Consider the following 20570-nt stretch of genomic DNA (forward strand, 5'->3'; position numbering starts at 1 on the left):
AGTGGGTCAGGGAGCATGAAAACTGTAGTGGAAGGGGAAGGCATTACAGAACCTGAGGTAACAGGGAATGCAGGAAGAGCTCTGGATGAGCAACAGAACATGTGCAGTACTGTATCTGCTATTGAAACCGTGACTGCTGTATCACAACGTGCTGTGACCAAAACTGAATTGGAGGAGTTAAGTAAAGTTGTTCTGCTGAAAAAGGAACAAGAGTCTGTGCTTGATTGTCTGCCTGCAGCTGAAGCTAGAACTCTGGTGCAGATGGGACTCTCAAGGAAAACTGTGACTGTTATTCAGTACACACAAACTATAAGACAGACTGAACACTATTTTTTCTTTGTGGGGAGTCTGGGTGTGGGAGCATAGCAGCAGCCCTTCGCCACAACTACCACCCTGTACCCCCACACAAAATTGGTGTAGTCGGCAGGATTAGGATTCCTCGCGTTCAGAAAGTGGAGGAGCCCCCAAAAATGCCAAGATGGCGGCTGTTAGAGACACTAAAATGGCAGATGATGACGCGGAGTCTGGCAATAGTCCTGCACATAAAACGGTGCGAAAATCCATCTGGCGTAGGTGCTGGCCTGAGCCCAGGTTGCAGCCCTCTGTGAACAGTGGCAGCCATCGTGGGTGTGGCGACGCAAGAAGAAACCCCGCCCATTAATAATGTTCCCTAAACAACAGGAGGAGATTGAAGCCGAACGAGTGGAGCTGCCGGAAGTGACCCCACCAATGAACAAGCGGGGTCAGGAAGAAGGACCCTCTGAGGTGAAGCTGGAACTCTGGAGCAGATGGGACTCTGAAGGAAAACTGTGTGTTATTCAGTACACACAAACTATAAGACAGACTGAACATTATTTTCTCTTTGTGGTGAGTCAGGGTGTGGGAGCACAGCAGCAGCCCCTCGCCATAACTACCACCCTGCACCTCTCACACTTCCCCCCTTTACCCATTGTTGTTCGCTGGGAACCTCTCTCTAGAAGGGGCTTTAGTGTTCATGGACATAATTGAAACTCGACACAAATGATCCTTTGGACCCACCAGATCAGGTCACAGCGGTCCCTGGATCCTTCCTGGTCTTTATTTCCATCACAGAGCACAAATCATCCCATACTGTAAATCAGTCATTATATCTCTAGTACAAACCATAGATGGGCACACAACCCTATGTAGGGCCGCCGCATTGTAAGTGGCCCCGGAGTCCCACAGGAGCAGTTCTTTGCTTGATACTCTGCAGACACGTCCTCTGCTTTACAGCTCAAGTCTCTGCTGTTAGTGAAAGTCTGCATTGCCCATGTCGGGTGAGGAGCGATGCTCTGCAGGCCGGCATATTACAAAGCACCATGTGGTCCTGGACAACAGATCAGACACCAGCTATGAATGATGCTCCCGCTATAGAAGCTGATGGCCAAATAGTGTTAGGTCCACCCCGAAAGGTCGCAGTATTCGCAGTCCTCCAGCACAGCGGCCGTGGGCGTCAGATGAAGGTGGCTCTATGTATGTGCCGCTCCTCCAGCTCTCTGTATAGCGCATCATTCTCTCTCTGCAGCTTCCATATCCTTTCATTCTGCACGGAAAGTTCCTGTAAGGACACATCTGCCTGTCAGGACAGTCACATCTTCTATACCTCTCATCATGTCTATAGGACCCCCACCAATCCTGAGAGAGAAGCTCTGTTTTCGAACCCATGTATGCAAAGAACCCCCAGCCGGGACCGCCCCTTTAAAGGGGTCCTGTCACCAGGTCAAAAGTATTTGTTTTTGCTAATATATTATTTCCGCTGCTCTCCTGACTATTCCATATTTATTTTATTTTATTTTATTTTTTAATCCGCCAAACGATTCCAGAGATATTTATTTAGTGCTATTTTGGCTTCTTTTTTGGTCTTTACCAAGGGAGTGTGACTTATAGGGTAATTATGCAGAGCAGCCTAAAGACACACCCCAGAGGATCCTGTGAACCACGCCTGCTTGGAAAACCAATAGAAATTAGAACTAAAAATCTCTGGAACTGTATGACAAATTTAAAAAAAATGGAATAATCAGGAGAGCGGTGGAAGGCTAGAAGACAATAATCACTGACAGAGCTTCATACAGGAGTCAGTAAAAAACCTGCCACTTTGGACAACATATAAAGAAAAGGAATAAAAAAGGAAACAATTAGGACTAAATAAGCAAAAAAAAATTGTCTGATCTGCATCTTATAGAGCAAGAGAAGCTGAGATTGATATAACGATTTACAGGAAAAGATTGAATAGAACTTTTTTATTGTTTAATTCCTGCTTTTTCTATGCTTAGGAGTCCAGTGGGTGGTCCCCTTAGGTCAATAAGACCGCCCACTGGACTTTTAAGTATAGAAAGCAGGGGTTGAAATAAAGAAATACATATTATACAGAAAATTTTCCCACAAAACTATATATCAATCTGCTCAGCATCTCCGACTCTATAACATGCTTCATGTAGATTGCAGAGCCTTTCCAAGAGTACAGGCTGCCTTTAAGAAAAAACTATCAAAAAAAAAGCTACCCTTCATCAAACATGTCGGAAGCTCTGCCACGACTCAGCAACCCAAACCAGGGCATGATATATATAAAACATATAACATTGACATTTTTAAATTTGATCACATACTATAAAAAAATAAATAAATAACTGCTACTTGGTAAAAAAAAAATACAAATAAAAAATGAATGAGTTAAAAAAGTAAAAAACACACATAGAAGTAAAAAATGTGTAAACGATGTTACAGCCATGCCATCTGTATGCTACATCAAAAATCCCAAAAATAGTACTGATCATTAGGGCACAAAATTGAGCCGATATGAAGTTATGTTCTCTCCTAGTAGGTCAAATTTTACTGTATAAAGTTACTATACTATCATTCCATCCTGTCTGCACACTATCTTTATGGCCATCACTCACTCACCCTGGTCAGCAGGTGGTTCTGGTACTTCAGGGTGGTGATGGGGTCTGGATGCTTGGTGGAGTAAGGAGCTTGTCTCCGATTGACCTAAAAATACAAGGTGATATATGGTCAAGACGTGTCAACACATAGAACTGTGGTATAAAGCATGGGGGAAAAACAAAGCTGCATCGACAGGATATGGCATCAATCTGTGATAGGTGTAGGTCCCACCTTCTAACTATTGCCATAGATTCAATAGTCTCTGGGGTAGGTGAGGGTCCCACAGATGGAATATGCACTTACCTTGCATTTATGGATTATATTGTCGGAATACACTTTTAAGCTTTATTAGTACTGGACAACCCCTTTAAAGAGGACCTGTCATTCGCCATAAATATCTAATGTTTTTAGCGGGTGTTAATGCCGCTGTTCTCCTGAATCCGGCAATGTTTTTCTTTTCTTTCTGCGCCTCTCCATTACTGAGATATGGCCTCCTCTTCCTTGTACATAAATCTAGTCTTGCTAGCCAAATGGGCGTGATCCTCCAGAAGACTCCTGTAGAGAAGTGTTGGGAACCACACCCTTTTGGATAAAAAGAATATATCTATATACAAGGAAGAGAGGGCCACATCTCAGGAATGGAGAGGCGCAGGAACACAAGAAAAACATTGCAGGATTCAGGAGAACAGCGGCAATTACATCAGATAAAAAATACACATTTATGGCACGTGACAGGTCCACGAGTAAGTATTAGTGTCTGCCACCTTTTCAGGAGGTGAGATGAGGTCACTCAAGAATCTGTTGACTTCTTGGATCTGCACCAAAAGCGTGGAGCCGAGGAGAGGAGGCGGCGGGATCTGATCCTAGGGAGAAGAAGCAGCATAGTGTCAAGTTTATACCATACTAATCTGCTGGGCATTGGGTATGGGGGGGCAAGGGGACAGTGGTAAAGGTTAATTTAACTGGTGGGAGTCCTTCATCTAATACAAAGACATAAATGGCGCTGTCCATACCAAGGTGCCCGGCCAGTCCCTCTGCTGCTCGGACTCCTGTAGACGGTCCCTGTACCAGTCCCGGGCCCGGTCCACCAGTTGGACACCGTCTAGCAAAGCGTCTCGCTCCTGCTCCAATTCTTTCATACGACGCAGCTGTAAGAGAAATAAAAAGTTTTCACAACTTCTCATGACATTACAGGACAGGGTGTGAATGGGCGGACAAGGAATGTTCTACGGAGAGGAGAGAAAACAGAATGGACTGGCCGGAGGAATAACAGGATCACTAATCTGTAGTTCAATCAAATGAAATTCCTAATAATAAGGAAATAGACAGACATAATACTTCAGATAATAGATATGTAACAATAGAGATGTAAGATGGATGTTACGCACGCAGGTGGCGCACAGGGCCAAGCTTGCCTGGGAGGGGCGTAGTTAAGGGGCTACCAGGTGTTCATGGGATCTCCTGATGGTGGAGTCAGGCTTGGCTGCAGGTAATCACCAGGTACTACTCCTAGGCAGTCCCCGGTACCAGAACTGCCGACCCCAAAAGTCAGGTATGCAGACACGCATAGGACTAGGGCTCTGTTCAGACTACTAAGTTCTGGATTCTCTGTAGAACTGTTACTGACACAGACTTGGGCTCCGTTCAGACTACTATCTTCTGGATCTTCTGCAGAAAGGTTACTGACAACTGACACGGAGACTCAGACAGGGCTGATTCGGAGAGTGGTTGTAGCAGTCCAGATATACAGGTACTTGGATAGGCACACGTTCAGACATATGGGTCTCAGATACTGATTCAGGAACTGGCCGCACTCGGACCAGGGAGCGAGATTTTGCCACTAGCCGCACAAGGACTAGGGACTTCTGGTTCAGGACTGGCCACACCAGGACCAGGGACTTCAGGTTCAGGACTTTGGCCACACCAGGACCAGGGGACCTCACAACTTCACTAGGAGACCACCTCACTCATTAATGATTCACTGTGTTGCTTGGCACCTCCTTATTGGGGAGGGTGCCTTTTAAACAAGATGCCTTCCAGCTATTGGCTGGAAGCCATTTTTTTTCATATACTAAATGCCATCCAGCCTTTGGCTGGGGGCATTTTAACTATGTGTCCGCACAACACAAGGAGACAGGGAGCACGCCTGGGACCACGCCACGTGGCAGGGGTGGTGAGAATGCCAGGGGTGCCAGCAATAGCGTCACAATACATGGAATCAGATGATGGACAGAAAGATAGATAGATGGATAGATGGGTAGATAATGGCAGAAGAAACCTAGTATATGACATCCAAACAGTCTTTGTAGCCTCACAGTCTCTATACAGACTTTGTAGAAAAATAGTACAAAAAAAAACATGGATCCTCCGCCATGTGTCACTGTAGGTGGGGGGACTTTACTCTACAGGATCCGCCACCATGTGTCACTGTAGGTAGGGTGCACTTTTCTCTATAGGATCCTCCAACATGTGTCACTGTAGGTGGTGGCACTTTTTTCTATAGGATCCTCCACCATGTGTGACTGTAGGTGAGGGGCACTTTTTTTTCTATTGGATCCTACATCATGTTTCACTGTAGGTGGGGGCACTTTTTTCTATAAGGGCCTCCATCATGTAATTGAAATAATGTGAGCAGCGACAAAATGGGGACAAGTGGGTCTAATCTCTAAGTAATCACAAGTTAATCTGATTTTGTCCTTTGTTTCAGACTGAACAGCGGTGGCCATTAATTGTGACTTGGTATTCTTTTCAATGTATACTTTTTTTCTACCATGTTTTTACTTTATTTCAGGCGATAGATAGATAGATAGATAGATAGATAGATAGATAGATAGATAGATAGATAGATAGATAGATAGATAGATAGATAGATAGAATACATGGAATCCAGGAACGCCATAGGTCTTGGAGGACTATATTCCAGCTGGAGGAACCTGCCTAACATGTCTAGCATTTTAACATTTCCACCACAAATTAAAAAGAGAAAAAAAATAACTTTTGCAGAACCCTTTGTCTCCCTGTATCAGGTGACCAGAGCCCATATCGCTTTGAGGATATGAGAAATGCATCAGTACCAAATTTTCTCCTGCTAGATGGGAAGCCTCTGAGTCTTTCTCTAGATGTGTACTGTATATAAGGTTACACCTATAGGCAGCGGTTCTGCACTGTTTGTATAGACCTTCCCTCTGGCGATAGCTACAAAATTACCATTTTTTTAAAGTGTAGCAGCATTATATCCATGAAAGCAGTGACATATTTATTACACAACTTCTGAATGTCTTGAATTCTTAAAATATGTCTATACATGATACAAGGACGTACGCAGGAATGCTGAATAGCAATGGAAAAGCCAGTAAAAGATAATGCTGCCGCATTTATTAAAAAAAAAAAGTTCTTTGATGCTTTTACTGACAGTTTTGGAAAATGTACATAGATAAGTAGATAGACGATAGATAGATAGATAGATAGATAGATAGATAGATAATAGATAGATAGATAGATAGACGATAGATAGATAGATAGATAATGGATGATAGATAATAGATCGATAGATAATAATAGATAGATAATATATAGATAGATAATATATATATAATAGATAGATAGATAATAGATAGATAGGATACAGATTATATATTAATAATAATAATAATAATAATATTATTGCACCATTTATTCCATGGCGCTCTCCATGATAGATGGCAGGAAGGATCCAGCAGTAATTAAAAGGAGCCTCAGACTGAGGAGAACAAAGAAACCTGACTAGATGAAGAATAAATGTGAAGTACAAGCTGCTGTGACTGTATTATATACACACACCAAAAAGTGCAGCAGCCACTGTATACACCAAGATGTATGGAATCATTGAATGTATGAATTTTGAACCTCATTACTGCCATATAGACTATACTTATATACTGCACTACCACTATATAGACTGTACTTATCATCGTGTTGTGAGGGGTACTGTATGGACATCATACTGTGTGGAGAAAACTGTGCAGGGCACCATAAGGTGCAGGGAGAATGTGGAGGCATCATACAAGGTGGGAGGACTGGGTGAACGCTGCATGGGGAGACTGTGGGGGCATCGTGCTGCATGGTAGCACTGTGGGGCACTGTATACTGTATGAGGGGACTGTGGTGCACTTTATACTCTATGGGGGGACTATGTGGCACATCATGCTGGAAAAGGGGACTATGAGGCGCATCATACTGATATTGGGAGGACTACGAGGTGCATCATACTGGTAATATGTGCATTGTTTGCAGTAACCTTGCAGCTCCAAAATGGCTACCATGAACAGGCTTGGCACAATCTACTCCATTTCCCAGAACCCGTGGGTCACCCTGGCCTTCACCCTTTAACCCCTGTACAGAGATCTGGATCTACACAGAGGTCCCTGGGCATTAGCCAAAGAGTCAGCTGCTGTTCGATGGAGCAAGCTGGCAAGAGGAATAGTCAGGTACCCGGGTCAGATCCAGGAGGCCACGTCAGGAACAGAATCACAAAACAAGTAGTCAAATGTTAAACCAAAGTAAAAGAATGGGAGTAATCAGGACAAAACACAGGAACACAGCACAGATGTATAAACCAGGATAGCAGAACTATTGACTGGCAGTGGAGTCAGAGCTTCAGGGGTTTAAATAACTGTCTGTCCCACCCAGGGCTCTCAGGAAGGACTGATCGAAACCTAGACCAAAATTAACCCCATAGCTCCCTACAAAGCGGCAACAAAAATCACAGGGCTGGCGCTGTCATGCATCACAAACAACAATGGCGTGCTGCCGCGCAGCAGCCAAAGCATAAAGAGAGGAGGCACAGGTCTCACAATACTGTATGGGGGAACTGTGGTGCATATTACACAGTATGGGGGAACGGTAATGCACATTATACCGTATGGGGGAACTGTGATGCACAATATACTGTATGGGGGAACTGTGATGCACAATATACCGTATGGGGGAACTGTGATGCACATAATACCGTTTGGGGGAACTGTGATGCACATTATACCGTATGGGGGAACTGTGATGCACATTATACCGTATGGGGGAACTGTGATGCACATTATACTGTATGAGGGAACTGTGGTGCATATTACACTGTATGGGGGAACTGTGATGCACATTTAACTGTATGGGGGAACTGTGGTGCATATTGCACTGTATGGGGGAACTGTGATGCACATTATACTGTATGGGTGAACTGTGATGCACATTATACTGTATGAGGGAACTGTGATGCACATTATACTGTATGAGGGAACTGTGGTGCACATTTAACTGTATGGGGGAACTGTGGTGCATATTGCACTGTATGGGGGAACTGTGATGCACATTATACCGTATGGGGGAACTGTGATGCACATTATACTGTATGAGGGAACTGTGGTGCATATTACACTGTATGGGGGAACTGTGATGCACATTATACCGTATGGGGGAACTGTGATGCACAATATACAGTATGGGGAAACTGTGATGCACATTATACCGTATGGGGGAACTGTGATGAACATTATACTGTATGGGGGAACTGTGATGCACATTATACTGTATGAGGGAACTGTGATGCACATTATACTGTATGAGGGAACTGTAGTGCATATTACACTGTATGGGGGAACTGTGATGCACATTATACCGTATGGGGGAACTGTGATGCACATAATACCGTTTGGAGGAACTGTGATGCACATTATACCGTATGGGGGAACTGTGATGAACATTATACTGTATGGGGGAACTGTGATGCACATTATACTGTATGAGGGAACTGTGATGCACATTATACTGTATGAGGGAACTGTAGTGCATATTACACTGTATGGGGGAACTGTGATGCACATTATACCGTATGGGGGAACTGTGATGCACATAATACCGTTTGGGGGAACTGTGATGCACATTATACCGTATGGGGGAACTGTGATGAACATTATACTGTATGGGGGAACTGTGGTGCATATTGCACTGTATGGGGGAACTGTGATGCACATTATACCGTATGGGGGAACTGTGATGCACATTTAACTGTATGGGGGAACTGTGGTGCATATTGCACTGTATGGGGGAACTGTGATGCACATTATACCGTATGGGGGAACTGTGATGCACATTATACTGTATGAGGGAACTGTGGTGCATATTACCCTGTATGGGGGAACTGTGAGGGCATCATACTGTGTAGGGGGATCACTGTGTAGACCATAAAAGGGGTAACATACTGTGAGGTAACACTAATGGGCTTTACTACAAGCAGTATGTCTGTGTGGTGCATATAAAGGACTGGGCGAGGTTAGGGAAGTGGCTTGGGGAAAATTTTAAATTGCTGCCGCGCTCTGCAGTATGTATTCCTCTTTCCTACCTTTCAAATCTGGGAGGTATATGCACATCACTAAAGCTGAGGGGGATCTGCACGGTCCTTGATGTAGGTCCTGAAAGAGCCAATAACCACTGGAACTAAAGGAGTTTCAAGTATATCACAGTCATGTGATCTGATCACTTGCCTTGAGGTGGATGTAGCAGAGTTGCAACGGGTGAAATAAGTATTGAACTCTTCACTAATTTTCTAAGTAAATATATTTCTAAAAGTGCTATTGACATGAAATTCTCACCAGATGTCGGTAACGGTTATAGGAAGTTTCGCCCCCAGCAGTTCGCCCCCAGCAATTTGCCCCCAGCAATTCGCCCCCAGGTACATTTCGCCCCCAGGTACATTTCTCCCCTATCATTTCGCCCCCCAGGAAGATTCGCCCCCGCACGTTTCGCCCCCGGACCGGGGCGAACTGGGGGTGATATGTGCGGGGGTGAAATGTGCGGGGGCAAAACATCTTGGGGGCCAAATGCTTGAGACAAAATGTGCGGGTGCGAAATGTACCCGGGGGCGAACTGCTGGGGGCGACCTGCTGGGGGCGAAACATCCAATTCCCGTCGGTAACAAGCCATCCAATACATAAAGTCAAAGAAATCAAACCACAGATGTCCATAAAGTATGTGTAATAATGAGAAATGACACAGAGAAAAAGTATTAAACAGCTTGCTGATATTTCCAAAAGCCTTTGTTGGTGATAACAGCTTCAAGACGCCTCCTGTATGGAGAAACTAGTCGTATGCATTGCTCAGGTGTGATTTTGGCCCATTCTTCCACACAAACACTCTTCACACACGGAAGGTTCCGTGTTCTCCTTCTATGAACTCTGAGCTTTTGTTACTTTCATACATTTTCTACTGGATTCAGGTCCGGTGATTGGCTCGGCCATTCTAGCAGCTTTATTTTCTTTCTCTGAAACCAATTGAGAGTTTCCTTGGCTGTGTGATTTGGGATCATTGTCGTGCTGAAATGTCCACTCTCATTTCATCTTCGTTATCCTGCATGATGGCAGCAGATGTTTATCAAAAATGTCTCGGCACATTTGTATATTCATCCTTCCTTCAATCACATGAAGTTTACCAGTGCCGTATGCTGGAAAACAGCCCCGCACCATGATGTTACCACCTCCAAACTTCACTGTTGGTATGGTGTTTTTGGGGTGCTATGCAGTGCCTTTTGGCCTCCAAACATGATGTATTATGGCATCCAAAAGTTCAATTTTGGTCTCATCTGACCAGACTATATTCTCCCAGTATTTCACAGGTTTGTCTAAATGTTGTTAAGCATACGGTAAATGCACTTGCATATGCTTTTTGCTCAGCAATGGAGTCTTGCGTGTTGAGCATGCATACAGGTCATGGAGGTTGAGTGCATTACTTATTGCTTTCTGTAAAACAATTATACCTGCCGATTCCAAGTTTTTCTGTAGATCTCCACAGGTGGTCCTTGGCTCTTGGACAACTCTTCTGATTATTCTTTTCACTTCCCTGTCTGAAATTTTGCAGGGAAAACCTGGTCATGGCTGGTTTATGGTGAAATGATGTTATTTCCATTATGGCCCCCAACAGTGTTCACTGGAACCTCCAGTAGTTTAGAAATTCTTCTGTAACCAATGCCATCAGTATGTTTTGCAACAATAAGGTTGTGAAGGTCTTGAGACAGCTCACTGGTTTTACCCATCATGAGATGTTTCTTGTGTGACACCTTGGTAATGAGATACCTTTTTATAGGCAATCAGTTGAACCAGGTGATATTATTCTTCATTAAGTGTCAGGATTGCTTTCTAATTACTTATAGCTTTCAGCTGGTGTCATGACTTCCCATGGCTTTTTGCACCTCTCTTTCTCCATGTGTTCAATACATTTCCCTGCATCATTTCTCATTATTACACATAATTTATGGACATCTATGGTTTGATTTCTTTACCTGTGTGGACTGTATGGGTTGTTACCGACATCTGATGAGAATTTCATGTCAATAACACCTCTAGGAATATATTTACTTAGGAAATCGGTAACGTGTTCAAGGCTTATTTCACCCGCTATATATGTTTATATGTACTAATCATGTAGCATAGCAGATGTGTGTGATGCATTTTGTTCATGTGTATTGGTTTTGCAGCAGAGTTTTGTGTGTCCAATCTGCATGCAACAGAGCGGAGTACAAAAAGTGTGCTGCTGCTGCACTTCTTAGATATATAGATAGATAGCGATAGATAGATAAATAGATAGATAGGCAGATAGAAGAGTCACATATAAGGGGTATTTTGTCAGCAGTAACAGTAGGAATCTGTCAGACTGGACACATAACTATCATAGCAGTGAGGAATGTCGGACCCCGGTGAGAGGTCAGCGTCTCTGTGTTATCGGAAGCTTCTTATAGATTGGTAATAAATTGTTTCCATCCCCCCGATTTGGCCTCATCCCTAATAAATTAATAGGATCCTCCATGATAAGTGTTGGTTGAGGCCTCTGGGATGATGGGAGTTATTGTGCAGGATGGGGGTGGTTTCTAACAATAGAAAATATGATCATAGGAGAGAAAGTTCACTACAGATAAACCTCCATCTATAGATCGGGGAAATATAGTAAATTCCTGATATATACCCAGGAGACAGGTTACTATTCCCTTCACCAGTAACACGATGGGAGTTATATTTCTGTTTTTCAAAACCTGTTTTTTAATTCTTAGTTGCTATAACATCTTATGGCAGATAGGGCGGCGCTGCTTTCATTGGATCAAATCTACTTTGGGGCTCGATAGAAATCAAATAATGTAATTTTTATGCATTTTCTGGAAAATATATGAGTAATTACAGTGTGTAAATAAATATATAGATGGAGAGTGTATACAAGTAACATGTGACTCAGGCGTGATGATGATGATGGTGCGGCCTGGCTCGTACGCTCCATAAAGTACAGTCACCGCTAATTATCAGTCATGATGATATAGATGTAAGGTGCTGTCAGCGGTAAAAGAAGAATCTGACATTTTATAGGGGAAGGGAGGCGACTGCTGGGGTGACACCATCAATCAGAGAACACATACAGCAGGCGGCACTGAATCTGCCACAAACCGGGTTATTACAACCCCCATCGGATTAACTGATTTACAGCGTGTGTCAGCGGGGAAAGGACAGACAGGAAGATAAAGTGACAGGACGGGATACAAGAGGAGAGATAGATAGATAGATAGATAGATAGATAGATAGATAGATAGATAGATAGATAGATAGATAGATAGATAGATAGATAGACACTGAGGGAAATGAACAAAGACATTTGCATCATTTTCTTGGCATCAAAAAGTCGTAACTTTTTGCTTACACTTTGAGATAAGTTGTAAAAGAAAGTTGCAATTCTTCTCCAGTAAAGACATGGGGTAAAAAGTGGAGAAACTGCTTTGGAAAGGAAGGTAATATCTGAAGATGCACCACATTTACCAAACATTGTGCAACACTTTGATAATTTTGGGGCAAATGCAACAACAAGGAAAGTAACATAGATAAACAGAAGATTGATAGATAATAGATAGATAATAGATAGATAGATAGATAAATAATAAATAGATAGATAGATTATAGATAGATGATACATAATAGATAGATAATAGATAGATGATACATATATAATAGACAGATTATAAATAGATGATCGATAGATGATAGATAAATAGATAATAGATCGATAATAGCTATCTCGCACCCCCTCTGCAGTTTCCCCCGGACCCCGTAGCAGACATTCGCAGGGACTCACCCACAGGTAGAAGGTCAGGGCCTCTCGGCTGTCGTGCAGTGGGAGGATGAGGATGGTATACGCCACGTGTGCAGCCATACAGGTGGTGTGTTAGGAGATGACATGTAATAGGTGTCCGTATACTGCGGTGGGTCCGTATACACACAGAGCTGCAGTCACATACACGTATGCCCCTGTGTGCAGTCCCGGCAGCTGTACACCAGTGGGTGTGAGTATATACTCCCTCCGGAGCTGCAGGCGTGCCGCTGTATATACCTGTATGCACCGCCCAGCCCCCGCCTCTCTCCAGGTTTTGTGTGGTTGCCACTTCTCTCCCTTCTTTTTGTTCTTCCTTCTCCTCTTTCCTCTCTGTGTTCCCTCATCCCCCTGTTCTTTACCTGTGTGCCTGCACCTGCCCCTGGCGGAAGCTTTGGTGTCGTCCCCCCAAGTGACCCCTTTCCCCGCTCCCCACAGTGGAGCCGCACAGACTTGTCCGCCTGGAGCTTCCAAACAGCAGTCTTGTGTGAATAGAGAAGTTATGTGACACTCCCCAGTCAGCGCTCATTGCCAGCCCTCCCTCATCTGTCAGCTCCGGGCACCCACCCTCTCCTGCCGCACACAGGCCCCAGGGATGAGAGGGACCATGGTGACAACAAGGAGAAAATGGAAAGGATCAAGCATCACAATACAGAGGAGAGCGGCCCAGAACGCTCCGCCGCATGGAAAACTGTGTACAAGGAAAAGCACCTGTGTATAAGAAGGACATAGCCAAACTACAGCGGGCAAGAGGAGGGCGAGCAGGGCAACGCCAACGCCACCGCAGGAAGCCAGAAGGTCCCCTCCTAAGTATCTTTATGGACTTTATGAAAGTGATGATAGAGAGAAGATAAATAGATGATAGATAGATGATAGATAATAGATAGATATATAGATAATAGATAGATGGATGATAGATAAATAATAGATAGATGATAGATAGATAATAGATAATAGATAGATAATAGATAGATAGATAGATGATAGATAGAAGATAGATATGGATAGATAATAGATACATAGATAGATGATAGCTAGATGACAGATAGATAGATAGATAGATGATAGATAGATATATAACAGATAGATAGATAGATACATAGATAGATACATAGATAGATAGATACATAGATAGATAGATAATAGATAATTAGATAGATAGATAGATAGATAGATAGATAGATAGATAGATAGATAGATAGAACTGACCAGCACCCTTCATTTGTGCTAAGGAACTGTGCACTTACAATAAAGGACACCTGGAAATTCGCCAATCAGGGAGCTTCAAGCAAACCATAGAAATCCTGAAGGACAAGGCTTGCAGAACTTTCTATGGAATCCAAAGGAAACTCTACCATCTGAAGCCAACAGTGAGTGTCTGGCTAAAACTCTTCGATGGCATCATCACCCCACTCCTTCTGTACAGCAGCGAAGTCTGGGGTCCTCACACATGCCCAGACTGGTTAAGGTGGGATTCCAGCCCAACAGAAATATTCCACCTGGAATTCTGTAAGCCCCTTCTCTAGGTCCATTGGAGGACCACCAACAATGCCTGTCGGGCTAAGCTGGGCAGATTCCCTCTACACCTAGCAGTTTTGAAGAGGGCGCTGTCATTCCGGGTTCACCTATATAGTAGCAATCCAAGCTCCCATCACCAAAAAGCCCTGCTACATATAGGTGGTCCACCCGAACCCAGACCCTGGAACCGCTCATCTGAACCCAACCAGACCAAAACACCAATCACAGCAGCCTGACAAAAAATGAAATCAGGAGATGGTAGACGAGGGCCAGGAGAGGTATGTCAGTGACTGGAGGAAAGATATCAACGCCTCAGGAAATTGACCATGTACTGGAGTCTACAGAGAGACTAGAGACTGACTGCATATCTGGAGAAACTCCCGGACCCCAGAGACTGCTGGATCCTAACGTAGTATAAACTCAGTGCCCACAGTTTGGCCATCAAATTATTATTTTTGGCCAATCAGATGCCTTTGAGACAGGAAGCTAAGTCTCAAAAGCATCTGATTGGCCAAAAATAATAATGGTCTCATCCTCCATGTGCTTGGCTGATAACCCCTCCCCCGAGGAACCCCATTGTTAGGAAATAATGACATAGAAATGTTGTAACAGGGTAAATAAACATTAGAGTATCAAAATGGGGGGTCCAGACGTTTCTCTTCCATTGGGCCCCTTTGTACATTCCTTATTAGACATCAATACACACTGGGAACATGGGCATTAGTGATTGGCATTGCTGGGTACCGTATTGTAGTCGATCCCGCTGGTCAGCGTGTGGCGCCGTATGCGTTGCTCCTGGCGTGTGAGGCGCACCGTGGAGTTGACGTCATTGTTGATGCTCTGGGAACGGGTGACAGTCTTAGACCCTGGCAGACAGAGAGAACGGCATTACTTGTGGGTTATCACACCCCGCCCTCCATGGCACCAGGCAGAGAGCTGTTCTTTTAAGAAGGACATTTATTATAAGAGGCTTGATATTCCTCTCTCAGTAATTAATGTTTTGATCTCTCCATCTGTTCCCATCTTATGAACCTGCATCTGTTCTGATGAAATTAAGAGTTCACTCCAGGGCCGGGTACAGACAGATTTTCATCTCTAGGACGCGGAGGTACGGAGACTGGTAATTTTATCACCATATTTCGTCATATACATCTGACTGTATACAGGACCTGCACGTTCTGTACATATGGAGCGTCTAGGACGAGAGCAAAGGATTACACTGTAGCAAACTCTCATCTGCGAGAAGTATTAGATCTATAGGAGTTTTCTGCTTCTGAATGCAAAAGTTAGTGCTTCTGTTCACAGACATCGAGTAGAGGTCTAGAAAAGTTGATATGTTTTAAAAATTATTTATATATGGAAATTTGTAAAATCTCTTTTAAAATTTAGATAGATAGATTGATAGATACATAAATAGATAGATAAATAGATAGATAGATAATAGATAGATAAATAGATAGATAGATAAGTAGGCAGATAGAGGTAAGACCCGATTCTAACCGCTGTGTAAATTGTAAAGAAAAATAATAAAGTAATGATTTCGAACTCTCTTATATCCATATTTTATGCACAACAGAACATAGAACAGATCAGACGTTGAACGTTGGACATTTTTCCTTTTCATTTAAAAAAAAAAATTAACTCAATTAGAAATTAATGCCAGCCACAAATCTCAAAAAAGGTAAGAAAAGGCTAGAAAAGTAAGTGGCGCTAAAGAAAACCTTCTGGAGGGAGATTTTTAAACAAAGTCACAGGACTGTGTATAAAAAGAGCATGTGAGGGAGGTAGAGTCTCTCAGAAGCAAAGATGGTCAGAGGCCGCCAATCTGTAGACAACTAGATCTAAAAATTGTGGAACAATTTCAGAAAAATGTAAAATTGCAAAAGACTTTGAATATTCCACCATGTAAAGGACATAATATCATCAAATGATTCAGAGATTTTGGAGAAATTCATGTGTACAAGGGACGAGGCCAATGGTCAGTATTGGAGGTTCGTGATCTACAGGGCCTCAGGCAGCCCTGTATTAGAAACAGGCATGATTCGGATGTGGAAATCACTACATGGGCTCAGGAATACGTCCAGAAATCATTGTCTGTGAACACCGTTTGCCGTGCAATCCACAAATGCAAGTGATATCTCCATCATGCAAAAAAAAAGCCAAATACCAACACAATCCAGAAACTCTTCTGTCTTCTCTGGGCCAAAGCACATTTATATTGGATGGAGGCAAAGCAGAAAACTGTTCTGTGGTCAGAAATATAAAAATGTGAAATTCTTTATGGAAACAACGGATGCCGTGTCCTACAGACTCAAGAGGGGAGGGTCCAACCAGTTTGTTATCGAGGAGAGGGACCATCCAACTTGTTATTGAGGAGAGGGATCATCCAGCTTGTTATCGAGGAGATGGACCATCCAGCTTGTTATCAATGAGAGAGACCATCAAGCTTGTTATCGAGGAGAGGGACCATCCTATTTGTTATCGAGGAGTGGGACCATCCAGCTGGTTATTGAGGAGAGGGACAATCCAGCTTGTTATCGAGGAGAGGGACCATCCAGCTTGTTATCGAGGAGAGGGACCATCCAGCTTGTTATCAAGAAGAGGGACCATCCAGCTTGTTATCAAGAAGAGGGAACATCCAGCTTGTTATCAAGGAGAGGGACCATCCAGCTTGGTATCGAGGACAAGGACCATCCTGCTTGTTATCGAGGAGAGGGAACATTCAGCTTGTTATCAGCGCATAGTTCCTGCTTCTCTGGTGGTTGGGGCTGCATTAGTGCATACGACATGGGCAGCTTACACATGAGAGGCGCCATCAATGCTGAGCATTATATACAGGTGTCAGAACAACGGATCCACCCAGACGACCTCTATTTCAGGGAAGACCTTGTATATTTCAGCAAGACAATTCTAAACCACATACCGTATCCATCATTACACCATGGCTCAGCAGGAGAAGAGTTCGGGAGATGAACTGGCTGCCTACAGTCCAGACCTTTCACCAGAAGAAAACATTTGGTGCATTATGAAATGAAAAATCTGGCAAATAAAACCCCAAACTGAGAAGCAACGTGAATCCTACATCAGACAAGAATGGGACAATATTCCTCTCCAAAAACTCCAACAGTTGTCTCCTCACTTCTCAGACATTTATGGACTGTTGTAAAAAGAAGAGGGGACACTAAGCAATGGTAGACAGGGCTCGGCACAACTCTTTTGAGATGTGTCGCGGTCATCAGTTTCTAAAGGAAAAATGTTTAACTTTCATCCTTCTGATATGTGTCCTATATTCTGTTGTTAATAAAATATGGCGATAAGAAGTTTCCAAATCATCTAATTCTTGCGTTCTTTACATTTTACACAGCGTCCCAACTTTTTAAGAATTGGGGTTGTAGGTAGAGAGCTAGATCAATGATAGACGAACAGACAGGAAGATACATAACAGGTGGATCGATAGATAGATAGATAGATAGATAGATAGATAGATAGATAGATAGATAGTAGGGTTAATGTATGATCTCTGAGACAACCCTCCCAATCCCTAGAACGGAAGTTACAAGTCGCCATTGTGAATGGAGCAGTAGTGAGCATGTGCGGCCACCACTCTTCTATGGATCAGTGGTCGCACATGCTCACTACTTCTCCATTCATACAAGAGACTCTGGGACATTGGCCCATGAGATCAGTGGGGATCCCAGCTTTTGCACCCCCAGCTTTACCTTGGCTATGTGATATATGTTGTTTTGGGATAATATTTTTAATATAGTAACCCATGGCCATCCCACTGGAGAAATTACAAATTCCAGAAATTTTCTCAGGACAGTGACAGAAGTCAGACCCCCGCTAGGTGTAGAGAACCCCCTTATACTCCAGTAAAGTAATTTTTTTACATGAAGTAATAATCCCCTACATGCTTAGCCCTTTTTCTCTTAATGTACAGATTACACCCAGACAGATGGTGCAGATTAAGGAGGGTTATGATACACGAGTGTGAGCTCAGAGACGGCACAGCGAGGAGAGGGAAGGAGAACCTGCAGGAGGCTGGACGAGAAGATGGAGAGGAATCTCAAAGATACATTTAGACAAATAGGAGAGATCAATATGGCAGACATATCCATCAGATCCCTCACACTCACCCCTCTTCCTTGGTGCAGCTGTGCTTTGAGGGTCTCCTGCTCTCAGTGCTTGGGTAAGCCCCCTCACCAATCTGGGAAAACTCAGGTATCCACCACTTGAAGCAGTTGCATCTCTAAGAGCCTGTGGGACCCCTGCGAGAATACTTGGTCCTCGCCAAAGTCCATCAATATCCTGCACGTGCACCTGACCACCACCTTCTTCTTCCAGAATGTGGTAGAGGATCCGAAGGCTGCGGAGAAAGCCCCGGGAAGGGCAAGGAAAAGCAGCGGAACCAGGGGCCAAAACTCCAGGGGGAGAGGGGCCAACATTGGAAGAAGAGGGGCTGGGGGTACAGAGGGGAGAGGTAGGGCAGGACACAAACGATGCGCTCATGATGATGTGAGGTTATCGTAATCTAATCTACCTATCTATCATTCATGTCCCAGGTCTCTGGTCGTCTTTCTTTGAGTACTGTCCAAATTTTGGATGTCAGCCTATCTCTGTGACAATGAATGAATCCTGTCCGCTCAGGGCTATATCTATCCTTTATGTCCTGGGTCTTTAGGTCTTTGGTCTCTTTGTATACTGGCTGTATTTTGAACCAGGACTATCTCTGTGACTCTCTGACCCTTGTCCGCTCCGGGTTGTTAGTTGCTCCCCTATAACTGCTTTTTCCAATATTTCTAACCCCCTTACTTATAAAAATGACATCAAAGTCCCCCCAAGCCTATGACCATACATTGTGCTTCACCGGTCGCCCCTCCAGATGCAGCGTCTGCTCCACAGATGGGGGATCTCGTCTCTATAACGCTCTCGTCTCCCTGCAGTCTGTCTCTAGCTGTCTCTTCTTACTCACACTCTTTCTCCTGCCAGTCTCTTCATCTGTCAGTAGCAGTGTTCCTGGCTCTGCTTTCCCCCTCCGCAGGATTAGCTATGATGGTTGTGTGTCTCTTGCACTTTCTCCTTACTCCTCTCCCCAGTCCCTGGGTCAGTCGATGGGCCAGTTTGCTGTCTCTTCCCCCTCCCTCTTCCCATATAATCTCTGTGATTCTTGCTAAGTCTCTACCTCTTTCTCTCTGTAGCTTGTGATGCTTCCTGTGGTTTTAGAGACTGTCACATGTGCATGGGGTTCATTAAACACATGGGACCCTGGACCAGACGGGACCAGAAACATTTCTCATCTCTCAGTCCTTTCGCTCCCCTCCCCCTACTTCACTGTCCCTTTGTCTCACTCCACTCTTTGTCCCTCCGTGTCCGTTCTGCTCCTGTTTTCTCCGAATTCACCTGTCATTCTCCTCTTCTCTTTCGGTTACAACTTCCGCGTCTTTTTTTTTTTTCGAGCCTCAGTAATAATTATTTGACTTTGTGATGGCAGAGAAAACACATTGCAACCACTCTGCGAACACAATGCATACTTGACATACTTCTCACACAAACCCTTAAATAGCTGGAAACAATACAGTCAGTTGGGTCCGATGCTATTTTGTATTTTTGATGCACTTTTTTGTTTTAACCCCCCAATAAACTAAACAGACTTAATTTTTCTCCCATGGTTTGCTGCAGTTGTGTCCAGTCTTGAGTCTTTAAAGTGGACCTGTCACTTGCCATGAATATGTATTTTTTTTACCTGGCGTAAACGTCGCTGTTCTCCTGAATCCGGCGATGTTTTTCTTTTGTTCCTGCGCCTCTCCGTTCCTGAGATATGGCCTCCTCTTTCCTGTATATAAACTTAGTCTTGTTAGCCAACTGGGAGTGCACCTTAACTTTTTTGTGGGCGTTTTCTAGATGACCACACCCACTTGCCTAAAAAGGCCTAGATTTACGTACAAGGAAGAAGAGGCCATATCTCAGGAACGGAGAGGCGCAGGAACAAAAGAAAAACAGCGCCG

At 43.8% G+C, this 20570-nt stretch overlaps 1 protein-coding gene across 1 annotated transcript; it reads right to left on the bottom strand.

Annotated features, from left to right (window-relative positions):
* Window positions 1-519: 519 nt before the first annotated feature.
* On the bottom strand, window positions 520-20028 carry SAPCD1 (suppressor APC domain containing 1). Its single transcript, XM_073641730.1, has 6 exons — window positions 18702-20028; window positions 15310-15431; window positions 3915-4049; window positions 3666-3764; window positions 2923-3006; window positions 520-1579 (listed from the first exon to the last, which is right to left on the bottom strand). The coding sequence occupies exons 1-6, from the start codon at window positions 19072-19074 to the stop codon at window positions 1475-1477; spliced, it is 918 nt and encodes a 305-aa protein (XP_073497831.1). The 5' UTR covers window positions 19075-20028; the 3' UTR covers window positions 520-1474.
* Window positions 20029-20570: the final 542 nt, after the last annotated feature.

The sequence above is a fragment of the Phyllobates terribilis genome, unplaced genomic scaffold (assembly GCF_046119375.1).
Source record: "Phyllobates terribilis strain yellow unplaced genomic scaffold, ASM4611937v1 Scaffold_7__3_contigs__length_470593459, whole genome shotgun sequence".
Lineage (NCBI taxonomy): Eukaryota > Metazoa > Chordata > Amphibia > Anura > Dendrobatidae > Phyllobates > Phyllobates terribilis.

Excerpts from the sequence above, each read along its gene's own strand:
- SAPCD1 (XM_073641730.1), bottom strand. The coding sequence starts at position 19,074 with ATGAGCGCATCGTTTGTGTCCTGCCCTACCTCTCCCCTCTGTACCCCC. Across the intron at positions 4,050-15,309 it reads GCGGGATCGACTACAATACG|CTGCGTCGTATGAAAGAATT; the intron begins GTACCCAGCAAT and ends TTTCTCTTACAG. Across the intron at positions 1,580-2,922 it reads AGAACCACCTGCTGACCAGG|GAACTTTCCGTGCAGAATGA; the intron begins GTGAGTGAGTGA and ends GTGTCCTTACAG.